This window comes from Antrostomus carolinensis, unplaced genomic scaffold, assembly GCF_000700745.2.
Source record: "Antrostomus carolinensis isolate BGI_N321 unplaced genomic scaffold, ASM70074v2 scaffold5461, whole genome shotgun sequence".
Taxonomy (NCBI): domain Eukaryota; kingdom Metazoa; phylum Chordata; class Aves; order Caprimulgiformes; family Caprimulgidae; genus Antrostomus; species Antrostomus carolinensis.
This window is the reverse complement of record NW_010294679.1, coordinates 49,357-70,560: the sequence shown is the minus strand read 5'-3', so window position 1 is coordinate 70,560 and position 21,204 is coordinate 49,357. Positions and strand designations below refer to the sequence as shown.

At 36.1% G+C, this 21,204-nt stretch overlaps 1 protein-coding gene across 1 annotated transcript in view; it reads left to right on the top strand.

Annotated features, from left to right (window-relative positions):
- The window catches only part of CTTNBP2 (cortactin binding protein 2), a gene marked incomplete at its 5' end in the record, with an annotated part of 84,967 nt that overhangs the window by 17,447 nt on the left and 46,316 nt on the right, over positions 1 to 21,204 (top strand). The window contains 2 exons of the mRNA XM_010177704.2: positions 10,615 to 10,839; positions 17,725 to 19,387. Coding sequence (XP_010176006.2) covers positions 10,615 to 10,839; positions 17,725 to 19,387 — 1,888 coding nt within the window. The remainder of the gene's footprint in view (positions 1 to 10,614; positions 10,840 to 17,724; positions 19,388 to 21,204) is intronic.

The window sequence follows — 21,204 nt, the reverse complement described above, 5'->3', positions numbered from 1 at the left end:
TTAGTTAAGGGAACATACACAGGACATTTCCTCTGTGCTGATAAATAGTAAATTTTGTGGATGGTAACACTAAAGTGCAACTGATAACATAACACTTCTATGTTTTGTTTGTGTGTCTCTTCATGTTACTGTTGCTGAAGAAAAAATGTGTAAGGTTTGTTCTTGGTTCTTCCAGATAAATTCTGGTAGTAATTTATAAAAAACAATTATTAGTAAGATAAGAGATTTGACTGAGGTCCTTTTCAAATTCAACTCTTCTGAAAATACATAGCAGCAATTACTTTTGTTATGCTTGAGTGTATGTGTTCCCATGCTTTTTTCCCTCCCACTCTGTTTTGATGCTGTTCTGACTGGTCTTTCTACCTGCAGTTCTCCCAGAGAGAGACATCTGTCTTAGAAGCTCTGGCAGTGTACTAAAAGTATTTAGCACTAGGTCTCTTATAAAAGCCAGAATTCCATTTGTACAAATAAATGGAAAATTTGAGGAAAAAAACCCAACAGTGATTACAGTGAGTTCTCTCTGAAATAGCAGAGTAAAATTTTAGACAGGTATTGTAGAGATATAAGCTGTTATATGACATTATTAAAATTGGTAACTTAAATAATGGTATCTGTAAAGAGAGTACAGCTAGTACTCTCTTTAATATAGAGATTAATTGATATATTAATCCCAGTTACTATATTAGCTGGGGCTGACTGGAAAGGGGGGGATTCTCTCTGGAATCGCTCTGGCTCACTTTTCTGGGATTGTGATTTCGGTTTCGGGGTTTCTTTTCGCTCCTCTGGGATCGTTATCAGCGGGTGGTGAGCAATTGTACTCTGCATCACTCATATATATTTTTTTGTTATCTTTATTACTACTATTTTAATTTTATTTTTACTCTAATTATTAAATTGTTCTTATCTCAACCTACAAATCTCCACACCTTTACCCCTCCAATTCTTGCAGTGCTGCAAGCGGCTTTGTCTTGTTTGGCTGCCAGCTAAGCTAAACTATCACAAGCTGGAAAATTGCTTTAAAGTTTTACTAAAGGACATAAAATCCAAAATATACAATGTGGATTAGTAGTCTGTTTACTTTAAAATGTCCCATTCTAGAAATCAAGTTTATTTAGTTAAATATATTTATTTGTTCAGTCTCTTCACTAGGGGTAGTAGCAAGAATAAAATTCTTCCTGGAGGTAATACATATTACTCTCCCAATTTACCTTCCAAAGCGAATACTGGAAATAATTTGAAAACATTGAATTCTTTTACTATACCTCAAATAAATCTGTATTGTGAATAGAAATAGAATATTTCAGTTGGAAAGGACCTACAATGATCATCTAGTCCAACTGTCTAACCACTTCAGGGCTGAGCAAAAGTAAAAGCATGTTGTTAAGGGCATTGTCCAAATACTTCTTAAACACTGACAGGCTTGGGGCATCAACCACTTCTCTAGGAAGCCTGTTCCAGTGTTTGACAACCCTCTCGATGAAGAAATTCTTCCTAATGTCCAATCTAACCCTCCCCTGGCACAGCTCTGTACCATTCCCGCATGTCCTATCACTGAATCTCAGGGAGAAGAGATTCCCTCTCCACTTCCTCTCCTCAGGAAACTCTAGAGGGCAATGAGGTCGCCTCTCAGCCTTGTACAGCATTACCCTGTCCTAGGTGCAGAATCTGGCATTTGAACTTGTTAAATTTCATCCAATTAATCATTGTCCAATGTTTCAGTCTATCTAGATCCCTCTGCAAAGCAATTTGTCCCTCAAGAGAGTCAGCAGCATCTCTCAGTTTGGTATCATCAGCAAACTTTGTGCTGGTGCATTCAACTCCTACAATCAGATCGTTGATTAATATATTGAACAGAACTGGCCCTAGAATTGATCCCTGAGGAGCACTGCTGGTGACCAGTCACCAGCCAGATGTAGCCCCGTTTGCTACAACCCTTTGAGCCCTGCACTTCAGACAGTTCTTCACCCAGTTCACCATGAACCTGCTCATCCCACAGTTGGACAGCTTGTCCAGAAGGATGCTACGAGGGGCAGTATCAAAAGCCTTACTAAAATTCAGAAAAGCTGCATTACCACCTTCCTTTCATGCACTAGGCAGGTGACCTTATCATAGAAGGATATCAAATGATGATTGCATTGTAAACTTTCCATAAAAATTCCATAGCTTTTCATTAAAATAATTAAAGTTTGGTAATCATGTAATTGCTATGCAGTAATATGAGATAATATTTTAACTGAGATTTTGATAGCTTAAAAATAGGAAAATCTAAATGCTGTAAATGAAAAAGAAAACAAATTTATTTAATTCAAGTTTTTCTGTTATGCTTTTGGTATGTTTTCTCTGTTACTGAGCAGAAGAGGTTGAAATGCTCTTTTTTTGGTTAGAGGTGAAGTCAGATTTCATTCAGGACTTCAGAAGAATGGCTGACACATTTCCGTACCAAGAATTATGAATTCATTTGCATGAATTTGAACTTTAAATTTGAACATGCAAAAAAGTCTACATGACAAATGGTTATTTAAAGTAACCAGAAAGCTCGAGTCTCTTCTATCCATTGAAATTCATTATCACTGTGAAAATCTGTATTATTTTCAGAAATAAATGTCTGGGTGGTTAGATAGTCAGAGCATTGAACAGTGATACTTCCTTACAAAATATTGGCCTAGAATTTTCAAATGTTTAGGAATCAGACAACAAAGCTGTCATTTCTAATGTCATCTTTATATAGAACATCTGGCTGGCTCTTTTCGATTAAAAACACATGTTGTTTCGTGATTAGTGCTTTCTTCTTCCCCATTTAGAAACTTAGTGCAAGGCCTGTGTTTCACCTTTTACATCTGTAAGAAGTGAAGAATGTTTTATATTGACTGCATTGTTTTTTCTTGTTGATACTGATCTGTTAGTAACTGATCTTAGCTTTGTAATATGGCCTTTTCATTTTTAAATCCACAACCTCAAAATAGTGGATTTTCATTACTCTAAGGGAGAAAATTAGTACAAAGAATTGGAAGCATATGTTTGTCCTGTCTGTACCTCTTTCATGGAGGTTTTTGTCAGGTGACAGGGAGAAAGGGAAGGAGGTTGTGCTACTTAACAATATTGGGGTAATAATAAAGTGGTGCTATTGGGTGATAGCCTCTTTTTATGGAGTCATTTCCCCTAAGGAAATTCAGGCTTGATCATTACTTTGGTTGTATAATTCTTCTTCAGTGCTTTCTGTTATATTGTAAGTCAGAACTGTTTTAGTATTAAGTAAATACTTGTCCTCCTATACAGAGAGAGATTTGAATTAGTTGTTAGACATGTTGTACTTTTGTTAATTCTGCTTTTTAGTTCAGAGAAGAGGAAATTGTACAGCTTTTTGCAAACCATGTTAATATTTGAATACTTGGCATGAAATAGAGAAAATCTGGTTTGCTTTTGTTTTCAACTGCTTGGTAAGACCTTACCTTTTATGCTTTAAAATGTTGTTTTTGTATATCTTCTTACATGGAGGTTACTGAGGATAGCCTTGCAAAACAACATACAGTCTTATATTCAGAGCTTTCTTTTTACCTTGAAAAATACTTTTTAAAAGCTTGGATTTAAAGCTATGTGATTCTGAAAGGGACACTTTGTGAATGACAGATTTTTGGAAAAGTTCTATGGGTTGTTGTGAATGAGAGAATAATGCAACTTTTTGTTGGTACTCTTATTTTAATGGTTCATGCTTGGGATAACTTTTCTAGAAAAACTGATTACGTCTCCACTTTCAGGCAGCCTACAGTTTCATTGTTATATTTGCATGGCTTAGAACTGCTGTAAGACACTGCTTCAAGATAATTTTGAATACTTTTTATGAGTATGTGTGCCTCACATTAAAAATTACTAACCAGGAATATTTTATTTTCTTTATTAGTACCTCTACCAAAGGACTTGAATTCTTTCATGATCCTGATCATGAAACAGCTTTTTTTTTTTATAGTACGAAACAATTATATAGGTCTGTCAGAGCATAATCAACCTGTATGTTGGTTGTGTTTAACTTGCTGATTGCATCCTCCTATTACTCAATTATTTCTACTGTTTTTACTCTTTTTTAACTAGCAACCTGTTATGATCATCAGTCTTTTTCAGAGAATTTCCATTTTTTTCTTCCTTAACATGTACACACAAGTTTTTTTCTTAAAATACTTGACATTTAACATGGATAGAGACAGTTTGAATCTATTGGTCAAATGTTTTTAGTATAATATTGAGTTCATTAAAATCTAACTCAATTGTAGACTTTGCGTAAGTATGCACTGTCACAGTGCTGAAGAAAGGAACTTAGGCTGTAGCTAAGATTGTAAGGAGAAATTGAGCATCACGTGTTCATTGAGAGAAATCATGCTGTAGGGTACCATTTCTTCAGCAGTAATTGGTGTTTACATTTCCATTTTTAGTTTATTCTGTAAAACTTTATATGGAAGTAACATCTCGTGATACTTTGAAAACATTCATTTACATCTGCATTAAAAAAAAAAAAAGCTAAACAAGCCCCCATACCCTATTGTGTAACAAAATTGTTAGCATTCTTTAAAGAGTAGTTCTTAATTAATCATAGTAAGACATCATATTCCCCACCCCTGTATTTTGCAGGTATCTCTGAAAGAGTACTGCTTTTATTATATACTCATTGATAATTCTCTTTTGCTTAAATGAATAGCTTCAGCAGATAATTTGAAGATGCTGTATAATGCCACTGAATACAATTTATAAACATGTTCTCTTTCAGCCACCTTCCTCTTTCAAAAAAATCTATTACCCTTTCAATTTTATTTAGAATGAAGGTCTCACCCTTGTCTTAAAACATAACACATCAAATAAGCTTTTTCTGCCTCCTGTTCTGTGCTGGTTAGTTTTAAAAAAAATTTACCACTCCCTAATACATATGTCAAGAGAAAATATTAATATGAACCTGTCAACATCTGTTGAAACAATTTTAGTGTATGTGGAAAAGGAAATTAATCAGAGGAACAAATGCTCTTGAAAGGAAGGAAATTTTGTTTAAGGGTTCTGGGGCAGCTTTAATTCAGTTCCATTGTTCCACAGCAGTGTAGGACATGCAGTCCTGTTTTTGATGTTTATCATCAATTGCTGCATGGAAGACTTGGACTTGCTGAACTTTTAACTTGGCAGGTAAATGAAGAGGAAACTCTGAGATACATTGTGGGAAAAATGCAGTATTAACCTTAAAAATACTCTTGCTTATATATTCTGTTACTGATTCCGTAAGCTGACAATGAAATCTCATTTCAGCAAATGTGTGCAACTACAATCAACATAGCTTATTACCAAAAGAAAACTAACAATATAAGTTATATTATGTGATTAATTTTTCTTTTTTTTTTTTTTGTTATTGGGCTTATTTCTTACTTATATATTAATTGATTGTATTTGGTTTTCCTTGCTTTTTTAGGCTTCTAGCTTTAAGTCCACAGTAAGATGAATACTATTTGAAGGTCTCCTTATCCCCTTACATTCTTGTTTCAATAACAGGGGGGAAAAAAATCTAATTAGACTTCCTAATTCTCAGTTTGGTCACTGAATATAGATTTTTTTTTTTTTTTTTTTTTTTTCTGAAGTGAAACTCAAGAAACAAGTGACTGGAGGCCAGTTCTTAAATATCCCACGGCCCATCATACCGATACCCCCTCTCATTTTGTTCCTCTCCCTGCACACCCTGCTGCCAGCCCTCATCTGCCAGGGGTCAAATGGGGTCAAAAATGGGGTCAGTGACTGCAAAGGGTCAGCTTGAGAGATGGAAGTGTCTGGGAGGGAGCTGGCAGATAGATGCATAGAAGTGACTTGAACAGTGTGAGAAAAGCTGGTGTAGGGGTGAATGAGGTCTTACTGCCTGTGGTAGAAGACTGACTCCCTGAGAGAGTAATAAAAGAAGCAGTTTGTCTTACTGCCTCATCCTCCAGATTTTTGTTGTCTGCAGACCTACGAGAGAAAACTTGAGAATAAATCTTCCCCTTGTGTCAAACAGCTGCGTAATCCCTAGGATTGTTCAGTGCTGGTTTTTCATTTTTGAAAATATCACAGACTAAATGTCCTGTTTGCTAAGTCATAAAAGGTATTTTCATGATCCTGAGACATAAGAGTTGTTCCACTAATAAGTATTTGGTTGTTTTCCTTCTTCTAAGAGGTTATTTCTGCTGTTTGTTACTTGAGGAGATTGATAGCATCTACAAGGTAAAAAATACCAGTCCTTGAAGAAATCACTAATCACAGAGTAATTTAGGTTGGAAGGCACCTCGAGAGATCATTCAGTCCAGTCTGCTTAAAGCAGGGCTAACGTCAAACATGGATCGGGTTGCTGATGGCCTTATCCAATCTAGTTTTGGAAATCTCCCAATGACAGAAGTTATACGTTTTCCCTGGGCAACACGTTCCAGTGCTTATCTGCTCTCGGCAAGAATCTGTGTCTCACTCAAATTTCCCTCATTAGATCGTGGGACGATTGCCACTTGTCCTGTCAGTGTGCAGACCTCTAGCATGTTTCTCCCTGGTTGTCTCTGTTTCACACTGAAGAGTCCTATTTCTACTTAGCTCTTCCTTGAAGACATACCATGTTGTACCTTTTGATCATCTTTCACTTCGCTCTGAAGATGTTTTTTCAATTTCAGTAATTTTTTTTGGTGTAAACTTATAGTCCATCCTTGATCTAATGTAATGCTGTAGATGAGACAGTCCATAAAGAAACTTTGGGGTTCCATTCTTTTTGAGTAGTTGCACTCTTATTTTAGTCTCCTTGTTTAATGTTTCAGATTCTGTGTAAGATTTTAAAACCTTTGTATAAATGTGATGTTCTTCTTGGACTGATTTCAAAAGCTCTTGTAAATATGTTTAAGCTTTTACTCTATTGCAGTAGTGAATTTCATTAATGAACTATTTAAAGGGTTTTCTTTGTTTTTAGATATTTTCTCTTGGTTTGTGTGTTCTTACTGTCAGTTTTCATTAGCAGTTACCTGTTGGAGGATTTAGCTTAAGTCTTAAATTACAATTTTGTGTATCACTGGCACAGGCTGCAAAAAGTGTAGTTTCCCATGGACATCTTTTTATACCTTTAAGTACTTTCAATCTCAGTCCTTCCATTAAAAGTCTAGTCGCTGTGCAAATGGGTATGTGCACAAAACCAAAACTGACAGTCTATAAATTCGTATAATACCTGTCACAATGCAGCAGTCCTGGTTACCTCCTATAGTGGGTGCATATTCTGTCTATTTTTAAAAATTTTCTGTTTGAAAATGCATTCAGTTAATTATTCACAAATCAACCTTTTAAATGTTATTTTCTGTATATATTGCTGTGCAATTGAATTTAATATATGAGACACTGCTAATGCTGTTTTAGCACAGCCACCAAATTATGCAGAGACTATTTTAAAGGCTTAATTACCTATATGACATTAGACTGCACATTCCCCAGATAAAGAGTGCCATAAAAAACAGATATCTTGATATTGCTACCAGCTCTTATGACTTGAAATTCAGTGCTGAAAGATGATGTAAGAGAGAAAATTTTCTGATTCTAGTATTTCTATTTCTCCCATCTGATGTACTTTAGTGAAATGCAAAGGGACAGAAGTATTATTATTTAGGAGCTGGAGGAATAATGTAAAAAACCAAAAAAACAAGCCTAGCTTGTCTTTCTGCCACTTTGTGCCTACATTTAAGGGAACTTCTCATTGTCTCCCTTCTACCAACCTCCTGCTTTATCTTTTATTCTTCATTTGAAATCATGCATCCTCATCCCATAATATTATTTTGTATTTTTAGTCCTTGTATTTATTTTGCATTTAGCTCCCTTTTGAGTTGGAAGCATCCTGAGATGACTTTGCTGTTTGAAAGTGACCAGTCTATTTTACCCTGTGCTCGAGGGTATGCAGTTATGGCTTCAGCCCTATGGGGTTCTGTCATCCCAAACCATGTGCTGTTCCACAGTCTTTAGCTTTCAGACTTTCTGGTAGCCACTTTAATTCTTAATGCCAGAAAATTGTTTTGATTTTTATTTGGATGGAGCTTATCTCTTCTATATAGTTCCATCTTTTCCTTACTTAATGAATCTGAACACCCAGTCTCGTTACTATTTTGGCACGTGCACATTGAGCCTTTGCCTTGCTTAGTCTGTTAAGTGCTGTGCATGTTAAAGAACATTTCAAAGAATACATTCATACTGCATACATACAGTATGTACCAAGAGGACAGCAGGTCATGGGTCATAGAAATAACTGGAAAATACACACTATTTCAGTTGTTGTCTACCTGTGTTTCCTTAAAGGCAAGAGTGGTTGCCTTTGCCTCTGCGATCAGTTAATCTGCTTGGCTTCTGTTTATGCTGTTGGTCTCTGGATTTAAGGCTGGAGGTCCTGGTGGTCTTTTTTTTTATTTACAGCTCAGCTGCTACATCAGTCTTTTTTCCTTTACTTTGGTGGCTCACTTTCTTTGTATAAACTAAGTGGCTTTTACAATGCTGGCAATATATATATGGACTGTGCCTCAATCTCCATTTAAATTTTTAACCTGCTGGGATTTCACATCTTGTTTGGCTGCTTAGCTAGTGCATTAATCCATTTAGGGTCAGGTTTTTGGTTTTGATTGTTTGCTTTACATGAAGGTTGAATTCCTAAGTTGCATACTGTGCTGTAACTTCAGTATATGGAACCAGGAATGACAAATATAGCCCCTCCCCACCTGGCTTTGTGATATTACCTTTGGAACTCGCTATTTTATTTTATTTTATTTTATTTTAAAAGCTAAGTTAAAATTTAGAGGATTAGAATATTAGACTAACTAGGGGTTATTTGCAAGGTAATTTATAAAAAATAGCTAGGTTCTATCAGCTTATTTTGATCTCTTCAACCAATCACTACCTGACTTTGTAAGCCTAGCTAGACTTTAGGTCTGAAAGAACTCTAAGTTTTCCTGAAGCTATGCCCCAAAGGCCTGTTTTTTTAATAAATATTTTCAAGTTCTCTTTATACTATCAAATTGAAAAATAGACTAAAAGTATTTCTAGCATGAGAATATGTAGGCACACTTATTTCTTTTGCAGTCAAATTCTCTTTTACCTTTTATTTTCCCACAACACTTCAATTTTGTAGACAATGTACAGGAAAAAGTTGGACATTCATTAAGTTATGTTATTTGTAGTTAGTCTCTGGAGAGTTTTTCTAACATAGTTCTTATGTTCTTCTTTGGTTTCTCATGCCCTGAAATGTGCATGACCTTTTATGACCTTTTCATATGTTACAATTTTAACTTCAAAGTTTCCAAATTATCTGTTAACCCATTTGGTAACCATTAGGCCTGTCCCTTCTCTTCTGTATCTCAGAATTGGCTTATTCTTCCTCTTTTTTGCTTATTCTTCAAAACTGAATTTGAACCAAATCACAGATAAATGTTTTATCTATTTTTGGAGGAATTCCTCTTTCTGATGGTGTTTCTCTGCACCGTGAGGTTTTTTCTTATTTTTTGAGGCATACTTCTTTAAAGAGCTGCTCTGGTGACTCTTCTGATTTTTAAGGTAACGAGCCTTCATTTTCTTCCAAAACTTGTGCTATGATGGTTTGGCTTTCTTCCTCTGCTTTCTGTTATATCTGCAAGCACAAGAACACCAGAACAAAATTTTAGAAAACATCGGATCTTTCTGGTGGGGTTTTTTGGACTTTTTGTTGTTGTTGGTGGTGGTGGTGTTGGTTGGTTTGGTTTGGTTTTCTTTCCCTCCCACAAATTAAAAGACTCTTAATTTGAGATTTTGGAACAATATTTTCAATGAAGACTGTTAGAAGTTAGTGCCTGTCTGTGGCCTTCCTGTGTACTGTGTATTAAATGTATAAAAATACCTTCTCTGAAACAGATCTTGCTTTTGTGTTGGGCTGAAGAACCAAAAACCTGTCAGGAAAAACTACCTCTGATCTTTATTATGTAATATTTTTTGTTATGACAATAAAATGTTGTACTGTCAATTGGAAATATAATTATGTTTTAAAATAATGGTATGGAGAAACATGATCATGAAGTTCTTCCTGAACAGAGATATGAAAACTGTCTTAATTTCAGAAAGCCTTGGTGTTATTTTTGCTCTCTGCTTGTCTGCTATTACTTGTGAAAATCTCTGTATGTCTAAACATACCATCAGGTTTTTTTATTTGAAAAATACTTGTTTTGGTACTGCAGTAAACACACAAAGCATGTTTTCAGATATTTTACTAGCATTATTTTAATAAACAGAAATAGAAAATTTTATTTTAGAATGTTTTTCTTCCCTTTCCTTTCTGTGTATCAGCCAATTTACAAGATGTTATTTTTGTGATATTTCTGAAACTACTCCAAGTTGATATTGCTGTATTGAATTGAGAAGGAAAAGGGGTTTTTATGTAGTGAGTTGTATTCACTATAATGAAATCTCGGTGCAACATATCTGACTATTTCTTTTAGAGATTGTAAACGAATACCTAAAGAAAATATTTAAAAGCCCTAAACAAGTAACATAACTTTCCCTGTGGTTTAGGTCTCTTTTATGTGTGGATGTACTCCAAAGTATATATTTAGTTTTATTTCTTTGTCTATTTGGTTCCTTTGTTAGGCACGGCGCAAAGAGGTTTTTATCCAGGAGCGATATGGAAGATTTAACCTGAGTGACCCATTTCTGGCTCTTCAGAGAGACTTTGAGGCAGGTGCTGGTGATAAAGAAAAGAAGCCAATATGCATGAACCCTCTGTCCATTTTAGAAGCTGTTATGGCTCACTGCAGGAAAATGCAAGAAAGAATGTCAGCTCAGTTGGCTGCTGCTGAAAACAGACAAAAGAAGGTATCCTGCTAACAACTTTTTTTTCTTTTCCCTCTCCTGATTTGTTCTTTCATGCCACTTTTTAAATTTGCATTTTTGTCTAACTTCGTCATCATTACGAGTGCTCAAATGTTAATACTTAATTGTCATATATAGTGAGGTGCTGATTTTATGGTGATATTTTGTGTGCACATTTATAGAGTAAATGAAATATAACTGGTACAAGTTGATGCATTATATAAGTGGATAGCTCAGTGTAAAAAAGCATCATCACAATATATTTTTAAATCAGCACCATTTGCTCCTAGAGGAGCTACTGCTATTTTTGTTCTAACCTAAATAGCATAAAATAAATAATTTATTTGCATTTTATATTAGGTGGCTCTGTTTCATAAATCAGTAAAAATTAATTATAACTCTCAGAAAATACTTTTTCGCATATTTAGAACATTTGCTATAAAGGGAAAATTATTTTGGAACATAAAACCGTCATTTTCAAAGTGAATGGTTGGTTGGTTGCACATGTTTCACTACTGTGTAAGCCATACATTCCTAAAGCATAGTAAAATATTAATATGTTGGGAAGGGGTTTCTCAGAGGAAAGAGGGGAACAGTAATATAATAGACTAAACTAGACCGGGTATTTCTGAATAATTAGAAAAGAAATGCTTTCTAGGCATTGAGTCATCCTCACTGGGTACAAGACGGACAGAATGTCTTCAGCAGCTTTGAAATAGCTTTTTGGTGACAGTTTTATACTGATATTTAAGAAAACCCAAGCAGAAAATTGAAATAAAGTTTATTTTGGTAGTAATTGCTCCTTGGGAAATAATATGCACACAAAAGTACTGGCAGTATGCTGGAAATACTTGCTTAAATTAAATAGGCAAACCTCTTCTTGTTATCTTAGCTCTGTTTTTTAGTTTATTTTAACCATCCTTGGCTCTGTTCAGGCTTCAGAAAAACAGATGCCATGTTCAAAAAATGAATAATATTAGACTGTATGCATGATATGTAAATTCTAAAACAGTGTAATGACCTTTATAATGAACTGTTACTTGTACTTACCTAGCACTTCTTTTTGAGAACTCTTAAATGTTAATTTTATTTATCATATGCTTTGTAAGTAAATTGAGATTTTGGGAAAGGAATTGTCTCAGCATAGAAAAGTGCAAGTAAGCTTTCTTATTCTGACTGAAGAATTGTAGTGGGAGAGATCCTGACATATCTGCCCAGACAATTCAATTAGTTTCTTCTTTCTGTGTATGGGCACAGTCTCTTCTTGTACCTAAACTCTTCATCTGTCTCTAGCTTTTAGTATACGGACAGATCCATGCGTGTAAGATGGGCTTACACATTGAGAGTATGTCTCAAAGTCAGGGTATTGATATATAAATTACATTTTTGTCCTTTTTTTGGCCAAGGTTTATTACCAAAGTCTGTATCTATAACTCTGAATGCACAGGAAAGGATGTTCTTGTCTTTTGTTTCCTAGAAGAATACATGAGGTTTTTTTGTTTAAATCTTAAGTAGTTTGATCTTAATTTATTTTGCAGTTTGCTTCTTACCTTGAGAAGTACCTAAACCTCTAGTACACTCAGTTCTGAAGTTTGCAACTTTCAAGCTGAAATTTAAGGCACTATACTTGAAAAAATGTGTGTTGCTTTGGAAGTGTGTCATTATGATTCTACCATATTTACTCCTTGTAACAAACAGGAACTTTAAATAACACAGAATTTGAAAACAAACTGCATGGTGTTGAGTAGCTGTGTGCATGACTCTACAGAACTTACATCTTCCTTTTTTAAAGCCGATTAGAAATAATATTTGGACAGGGAACCCTCTTAAACTTCTTGGGTTTGTGACAACAGATGACATATCTCAACCATCTCCTTTCATTCAGTGTTTTACCTTCCCTTAGTTCCACATTTTTCTGTCTGTTCTCCATCTCTCAAATCTCTCTCTCAAGGGGTGATGAAGGTATTTTGAGGGATTTCTAGAAATGTTTGACTAAGTATAGTAACTCAATTTAAGGAAGGAAAAAAAAAAAGTTAGGCCTAGACAAATGTGACCTAAATACAGAGCCAGCTGCACCTCCCTCCCTCCAGGAGTGGTTCCTCCTTCTCTAAATGTGTGATGTTTGGAATTTGCTCGCTGTCTCACTCTTACACTAAGTAATGAAGTCTGTGTACAGCTGTGTTTATTTTCTCTGGATATTACTGACTTCAAACAGGCTCAGACTGAACTCTTATTCCCGGGGGCTTACTGTCTGAATATAGTGACCTTAAAAGTATTCTTTGAATAAAATTTTTATTTTATCATAAAAAGCAAGTCATAACAATGTGCCAGAATATAGAAAAACAGAAGAGGTGCACAAATAACTGTCAGTCATAGGCTTGCCACGTACCAAACACCTGATCATCTGCTTCGTGTTAAGTCTCCGTCCTCTTCCATCTCTTTGAATGCTTTTCCTGGAGTTGCTATCAAAATTAATTTTGAGGTTTCCTGGGAACTCAAAACCACATAATCAAAATGACAGTTCTTGATTTGTCACGTGTTTGCAGAGAAGTTAGTACTGGGATGCACGCTCAAAGAAAGACAGACGTGTTTGTTGGAAGAGGCCCATTGATGTGATTTAGTCTAACTTTATACTTAAAGCAGATTGTCACCAGCAATATATCTGATCTTCTGTGGAGTCCTGAAAACCCCCAGGAATGGCAATACTGCAGCCTTCCTGCACTACTATCCTTATGAAGAACTGTTTTTCCAAGACTGAGCCTCTTAAAGGGCATTTTCTCATCCTAACATTTTGTTAGGGGCTCCACCTGACAATACGAAGAAGAATTTGACTCTGTCATTGTAAGGGCCCTTCAAAAGGAGCAGTATGTTGCTGTTAGGTCATCTTTCAGTCTTTGTTTCACTAGACTAAGCAAGCCAAGCTCCCCTGACCTTTTCTCACAAGGCAGGCACTCTCTCACCTTTGAAGGGCCTTTGCTGGTTAGTTCTTTGTGGGACATTATCATTTTTCTCAGCATCCTTTTTTACCACTTTTCAAATCCTTCTTGGACACATTTCCAGATGTTTACATCACTGATATGATTTAGTGCATGCATACAGTACACTTCACAAAAATTAGGTTGTAGTTAGTTCACAAACTCATAAATAATTACAGCTAGTTCAAAACCTGCCATCTAAAGGAAAAAATACAGTGTAAATATTCAGAGGTTTCTCCTGTTCAAGGTGATGCAGCCTAAACAAAGGTGGGGGGGGAGAGATAGAAATAGGAGACAATGTAAAATGACAAACTACTGCTGCTCTTGTCAATTTGAAATCAAATAGAGGACTTAAAAGATATATAATAGGAATTCTTTATTTATAGGCAATGCTTACAAATAAGATACTATAGTAGTACAGCAAGCTGATTTCATCCCAGTTATATGTTAATTATTTGGAAGTAATATAATTTCACAACAGTCAATTTATGGAACCAGTCCTTCATTTCAAAGCAAAATAGAGGAATAATAAGGTATAGAAAATCCTGATAAAAACATTTTAATTATAATCTGACTGCATTTCCAAACTTTAAAAATTGTATACATTTCTCACTATTTTTGTATCTATTTTAACAAAAACGATACTGCTGGATGCTCCACTGCTACGGTTGGATGCTCCACTTGCTTTGAAATGCTTATAAAGCATCCAAATGCTGTTAGATGCTTTGAAAAAAACAATCCAATGCTTGAGAAAAAACTAATTATTTTTCTACATGTGAAGAACTGTGAATGGGACCATTCCTAAATAGTGTCATCATAACAGCTTATTAATTTAACTTGCAGCTGTACTGTCATTAATGTAACTGAAGAGGTGCTGTTGCTGATATTGTTTAGCAATGACTGATAATGCCATACCTTATTCTTTATATATTTAACTGTTTTTAAGAAAGGGTGGACTTGGTTTTGTGAAATGCATTTCAGAGAGTGTATTGGTTAGCCTAGGATGAAGCTGTAAAACCACAGTAGAGCCTTCCACTGCTAAACAGGTTTTGAGGTATTTGAAGCCAAGATGACATTTATAATGTAGGTATAATTTCCCATAGTGTTTTCTTCCTCTTAGTTCTCTGTTTCTTATGATAATCATATGATTTCTGAAAGAAATTTTGCCATTACTGTATGTCATCATTTAACCCAGCCTGCAGACAAACACCACTCAGCTGCTCACTCACTCTCCCTTGCCCTAGGGAAGAGGGGAGAGAATTGGAGGATTAAAGGTAAGGAGACTCACAGGTTGAGGTAAAAACAATTTAATAAGTGAAATAAAATAAAATTGTAATAATAATGATAATAATAGTAATAATGGAATACAGATGAGTGATGCACTGTGAGTTGCTCACCACTCACCAGCCAATGCCCATCCCGTTCTTAGCTAGCGATCCTGGAAGAGAGAAAATCCCAAAACCACAATCCTGGAAGAGAAGGAGAGAGCTTTTCGGCCAACCCTTATTTGTATAGTGAACATGATGTTATATGATACAGAATATCCCATTGGCATATCCAAATGCCAGTTTGGATCTGTTACTCAGGCTGTACTTCCCCCAACTTCTTCTGCACCTACAGATGACCAAAGCATGGGAAGTTGGAAGTCCTTGATTTCTTAGCAAAACTAAAAACATCAGTATATCAATATTCTTCTCATACCAAATCCCATGCTGAAACCAAAACATAGTGCTATTCTAGCTGCTGAGAAGAAAATGAGCATTATCTCAGCAGAAACCAGGACACTATAATATATCTTAATATTGCCATCACCTCTTTATGCTTTTTCCCATTCTTCTGAAGCAAATGGAAGAGAAATTTATAGTCGGGTAGCATGATTAGAAATGTTGGGAGAGTGAGACACATGTTCATCTATAAGTGTAAATTCATGCAGGATTTATGGTTTGTTCTCTCTGTGTCATTTCACTTCCCTTTCTTTTTAAGCATTTTCTTGTGTTTGAATTCTACTTACCATGTGGGGGAAAAATATCCTGGAGACAATGAGCTGTAGAGGTGGGATCTATTTCTATTACAACTACAGACTCTCTTTTGTACTCATCTCTTGATGGCATGAGTTTCAACTTCTCTGTGGTATAACTGGACAGTAACAAAACTGTTATTTAAAAATAGTATTTATATTAGCTTTTGTTTAAATGCAGTTTAGTTAAAAATGAATTGTAGACACATCTACAGTAATGTGGAAAAAGTTTCCAGAGCTAAGGAAATTCATCTCCTACTGGAGAGGACAAGGAATGATTTGCTGTAACAACAGGCTTCTGAAAAGCTATTATATTGTAATGCCTGTGGATTTTTTTTTTTGCTTGTGTATCTGTTTGTTTGTTTTCATCTAGCAACCAAGACAATATTTGAAGCATTGACTGAGCGAGGAGATATTCCATAGCTATTACCAATCCCCTAGGCCATCTTGTTTCCCACATTACCGTTTACAGTAAATGTACTCATGACGCTGTATTGTCTTAACCTCTGAAATTAGTATTGTTTTACCATGACAGTATAATCTGAATCTATAATCTATGATTCTTCCTTCATCTATTGAAGTGACACATTTATTCCAAGTTAAGATCTTAAATGTACTGCTGTTTGCTACAGCTTTTCTTATATTTTTTTTGAGCATTGTGAAATGTTCTTGTATTGTAGAAGCATGAAACAGTTTCCTGTTGCGGTCAAAATAAACCATTCATGTTTGTGAGCCCTCAATATTTTTTTTTTTCATAGGTACCTCAAAGTTTGGGGTTTTTTTCTGAAAAAATGCCCACTTAGAAAATGCACTTTTGTGGTGCAGTTCTGAATTGTTATTTCTGTGTATGAAGCAGAACTGACAAGGCTAAACCAGTAAAAAGAGTACAGGAAAAGGAATACTCAGCAGTTTCTTGAGATTTGGTTTGGTCTTTTATCAGTTATTCAGATAAGCCATATAGGAAGGTACTGCATCAGTATGTGAAGGGAAGAGTAGGAAGAAAGAAATCGATTTTTGTTTTGTTGTTTGACCTGTGTAAAAGTTTGCTCAGGAAAATACAAAGTAATTTGGGTTGCATTATTACTAGAAGGTATTTTATAAAATGGTGTATCAATATATTTTTCCAGTGCTTTTCTAGAACAGGGTCTTTGAATAAAAACACAATCAGCAGGCAAGATGAATTAGAGACAGTGACTATATGAATGAGGGGAAAAATTATTCTTGTCTGTTATCTCCGTGTAGTAGGTAAATTTTTTGATTCTAGCTTATAACATAGTTTGTACATCACTGATGTGAGCGAGACCTTCTGCTATGAGTAAGTATAGGAAGATACTTGTGCCTGTGCCAAAATTTTGGTCTCAGAAATTAATGTCTTATTTAAAAATGTTAAAACAAGATATAAGACAACTATTATGGGCATGATGGACTGTGTGTTTCAACCCTAATCTCCTTCAGTCTGAGGAAGACCTAAAACCTAAACTTTTCATTTCTGGGCTCAGAAGTTTTTTGCAAAGCTCATCTCTTGCTTGTGTCTGATTCCTTTACTGAGAAGATGATTTTCTGTGATGTCTTATGTCTAATTTCTGGAGAACAGGTAGCTCCTCATTCAAGAATCACAAGCATTTAATCAGTTTGGGGAATCTCTGTGTTGTCAACGGAGGAAAGTAGATGGGCGTACTTACTTTCTGAACTGCACTTCGGAGATGCTTGTCTCTTTCTTTTGCTTGTAAAAGATTATAGGCACTTGTGTTAGGTGTCACAAATCACTTTCCTGAGGCAGACGGGTTCATTTTAGGCATACTCTCAAAGGTTAAAATATCAATGTCAGGTTAATACTAGGTTATGTTGGAAGTCTCCATCTTGTTAATGAGAATTTTTCCCTCTGCTTTCTTACAGTTGGAAATGGAAAAATCTCAGTTACAGAATCTTGAGCTGGAGCACAAAAAGCTATCCGCTCGTCTTGAAGAAGAACGTGGAAAGAATAAGCATATAGTATTGATGCTCGTGAAAGAGTGTAAGCAGCTGTCTGGCCGAATTGTAGAGGAAGCCCAGAAACTGGAAGAAGTTATGTCAAAATTTGAAGAGGAAAAGAAAAAAGCTACTGAACTGGAGGAGTCTCTTGCAGCTGAGAAACAAAGGAGTACCCAAATGGAAGCTCAAATGGAAAAGCAGTTGTCTGAGTTTGACACGGAGAGAGAGCAGTTGCGTGCCAAACTTCATAGAGAGGAAGCCCACACCAGTGACCTCAGAGAAGAGAGAGATAAAATGATCAAAATGATCGAGCAATTAAAAAAGGAGAATGAAAGTAAAGCTAATCTTTCTCTTAAAAATAAAGATAAAAATAAAGATAGGAGTCTTGTTTCCGTTTCCAGTGAAACAGAAGAGCCAAGTTCAAGAACTGTTGCCTGCCAAACAGATAATACAGTGATGGACAGTAGCACAGAAAATATTAAGAAGTTGCCTTTGACTGTATCTGTAAAGCCTTCTACAGCGAACCCACTAGTGTCTGGCAATACAAAAATTAATGTGTGTGCCAATGCAGCACTTGTGAAGCCTGTCTTTGATAGGCAATCTTCATCTAGTGAACTTGTCCCTCCTGCAACTCCTGCTCTTACACAGAATCAAAACAGAATTGAGGAAAACGGACCAAGTACAGGCTCATCACCTGATTTACCAAGTAGCACTTCCCCTTTTTCAAATAGTACTTCCCTTTGCACCTCTGCAGCACCGGCTGCCGCAGCTCAGAATTCCTCTCCCAATTCATCTATGCACAGTTTGCATTCACCGTCTGCCAACGCTACTGGGCATCCAGGCCTAAATCCACGAATCCAAGCAGCTAGATTTAGATTTCAAGTGAATGCAAACGATCAAGACCAAAATGGAAACACAACCCAAAGCCCTCCCTCAAGGGACGTATCCCCTACTAGTCGTGACAACCTAGTTGCCAAACAGGTAGCTCGGAATACCGTTACCCAAGTCCTTTCAAGATTTACAGGCCCTCAGAGTGGCACTCTGTCACGGCCGGGGACGTCACATTCAATGGAAGTTGGCACATACCCCCCAGTTGGTAGAACAAGTTTAAAGACTCCCAGTGTATCAAGAATTGACAGGGGAAATCCTCCACCCATTCCTCCTAAAAAACCAGGGCTTTCACAAACTCCTTCGCCACCACACCCACAGCTTAAAGTTTTAATGGATAGTAGTCGATCCCCAAATACAAGTGCAAAAACTGACAGCAAAACCGTGACCTCACCTCTTTCAAGTTCACCACAAGGAATCAGGGTAATAAATGAGGAAATTATTTCTAAGTCCTCACCTCAGCTGCCACCAAAACCTGCTATAGATTTATCTGTGGCACCTGCAGGCTGTGCCATACCAGCCATAGCCTCATCTCAGGTGGGTGCCTGGCCTTCCCACTTCCCTGGACTGAACCAACATGCATGTTCAGAAAATTCCTTTGTCATTCCCACCACCATTGCCTGTAGCTCCTCCATAAACCCTGTTAGTGCTTCATCCTGTAGACCATGTGATTCAGACAGCCTCCTGGTAACAGCATCAGGTAAAGGGATTGATATGCTACAAGTTCTCTCCCTCTAAAGTAATGCTTTGGTTTTCCTGTATGTCTCTCATTTGCTTTATATATCTTTTTATACCTTTCTCTTTTTTTACTTTCTAAAAGTTGAAATTTTCATTTATATTTTTTCTACATTCCAGGGGTATGGGAATTCTTTTGCTGATTTAGTAATGTTATAAAGTAATTTGCTTCCTCAAGGAGGACTCCAAAGGCTTTTTTTAAAGGTAAAGAGGACTAATGTTTAAAGGAAATGAGCTGCAGATTAAAGAAACTCTATTAAAGAAACTCCTTTTTTTTCGTCTGGAGTTTTGGGGATTTTTGTAAATGCTGTTATTTTGGACTTCAAAATGCTTTCTCAGTCTGAAATAATGTTTTGAAAATATATCACTTCGTACCTATAGAATATGTTTCATTTTTATTTCCATTTTTCTGTAGTTCTTCTGGTTTTACTTGTAGGCTTTGTTAATACTTGTGTGTGGCATCTCACAGGTTTACTTCAACAGATATCAGCAAAAGTTTGCTGTTGGAGATTTAAAATCCAAATGTTATGTTGACAGTCTTAAGTCTCGAGTCTGTGGGTGTATCTGCTATTCATTTTGCATTGTGGTGGAGACTTACTTGTGTACCTAACGTGCTGCCAGCTTAAGGGTGTCTTATTGATGGCAGTTAAATGAACAAAGGCAGCCCAGATCTACCTTTCAGTTAACTGTTGATCTCCTGTAAATCTTTTTGACAACATGTTTCCCTGATGGGATCAATAGCACTAGAACCTTAGGTAGAAGCTCCTCTTTAGCCTGACTTGCACTGCCGTGAGGAAGATGGACACGTAGTTATGGAGCACTTTAAACTTTCATCAGCATTGAAGAATGTTTGAATGGTCTCAATCTTTCAACATTTTTTCTCAGTTCAGTTATGGCACTTCAGTTCCTCATAGCTTTAGTCCCTGTATCATCATCTATAAGGTACAAAACCCCCGTACATTTGGTCTGCTTCCATCACACAACCAAACACTTTCTGTTGGTAGCTGCACCCCTGTCTGATAAAGCAGTTGAACTCACTCACCAGTCTTGGGGAAACTGTTCCAAAAGCAGCATGTGGCAGACTTGTATCTGTATATAGAGGAGATTCCAGGCTTCACTTACTAAGGAATTTTTATTCCTATTCCACTTTGTTGAAGACTTCCTGCCTGTTTCTGGAGTAACTTAGTTACGCTTTTAGCATTTGGCTGTGGCACCATATTGTCAGAATCCTCTCTCCTTTCTGAACCGTGCCATAAAAATATGAGCTCAGAAATCTTGTCTTCGATTTGTCTACTACTTCTAAGAGCTAACAAGTGTGGAATTTGATGGCTGCCTCTTAATTTGCTGTTTTTCATAGGGATATCCTCAATTTTTGTCTTAAATTCTTATCCGTAGCTGAGTCTGATTGCCATGTCAGATAAAACATTAGTTTCTCAGTATTCCAGATACTCTCCAAACCTCATTTACCTTCGGTTGCTGCTAGGCTCCATAATGGATTTAAAGTTTCATTTTAAAAAACCAATAATCTAAGATTTTATTAACATACAACAAATTATTGGCAAAATCAACTTCAAAGTGAATAGTTTTTGTAGGCAAGAGGCTGTCTTGCATAAATCCTATCGGCATGAGTTTGGCTATATATTTCATTTAGTCTTACATTGACTAGATGCAGTTTGATAATCATTTAAGACAGTTTTTGATTATTCTTTAAAAAAAAAATCTTCTGTCTTAAAATTGAAATTACCACTACTTGAATTCATAACTCCCATGTATTGTTACTAC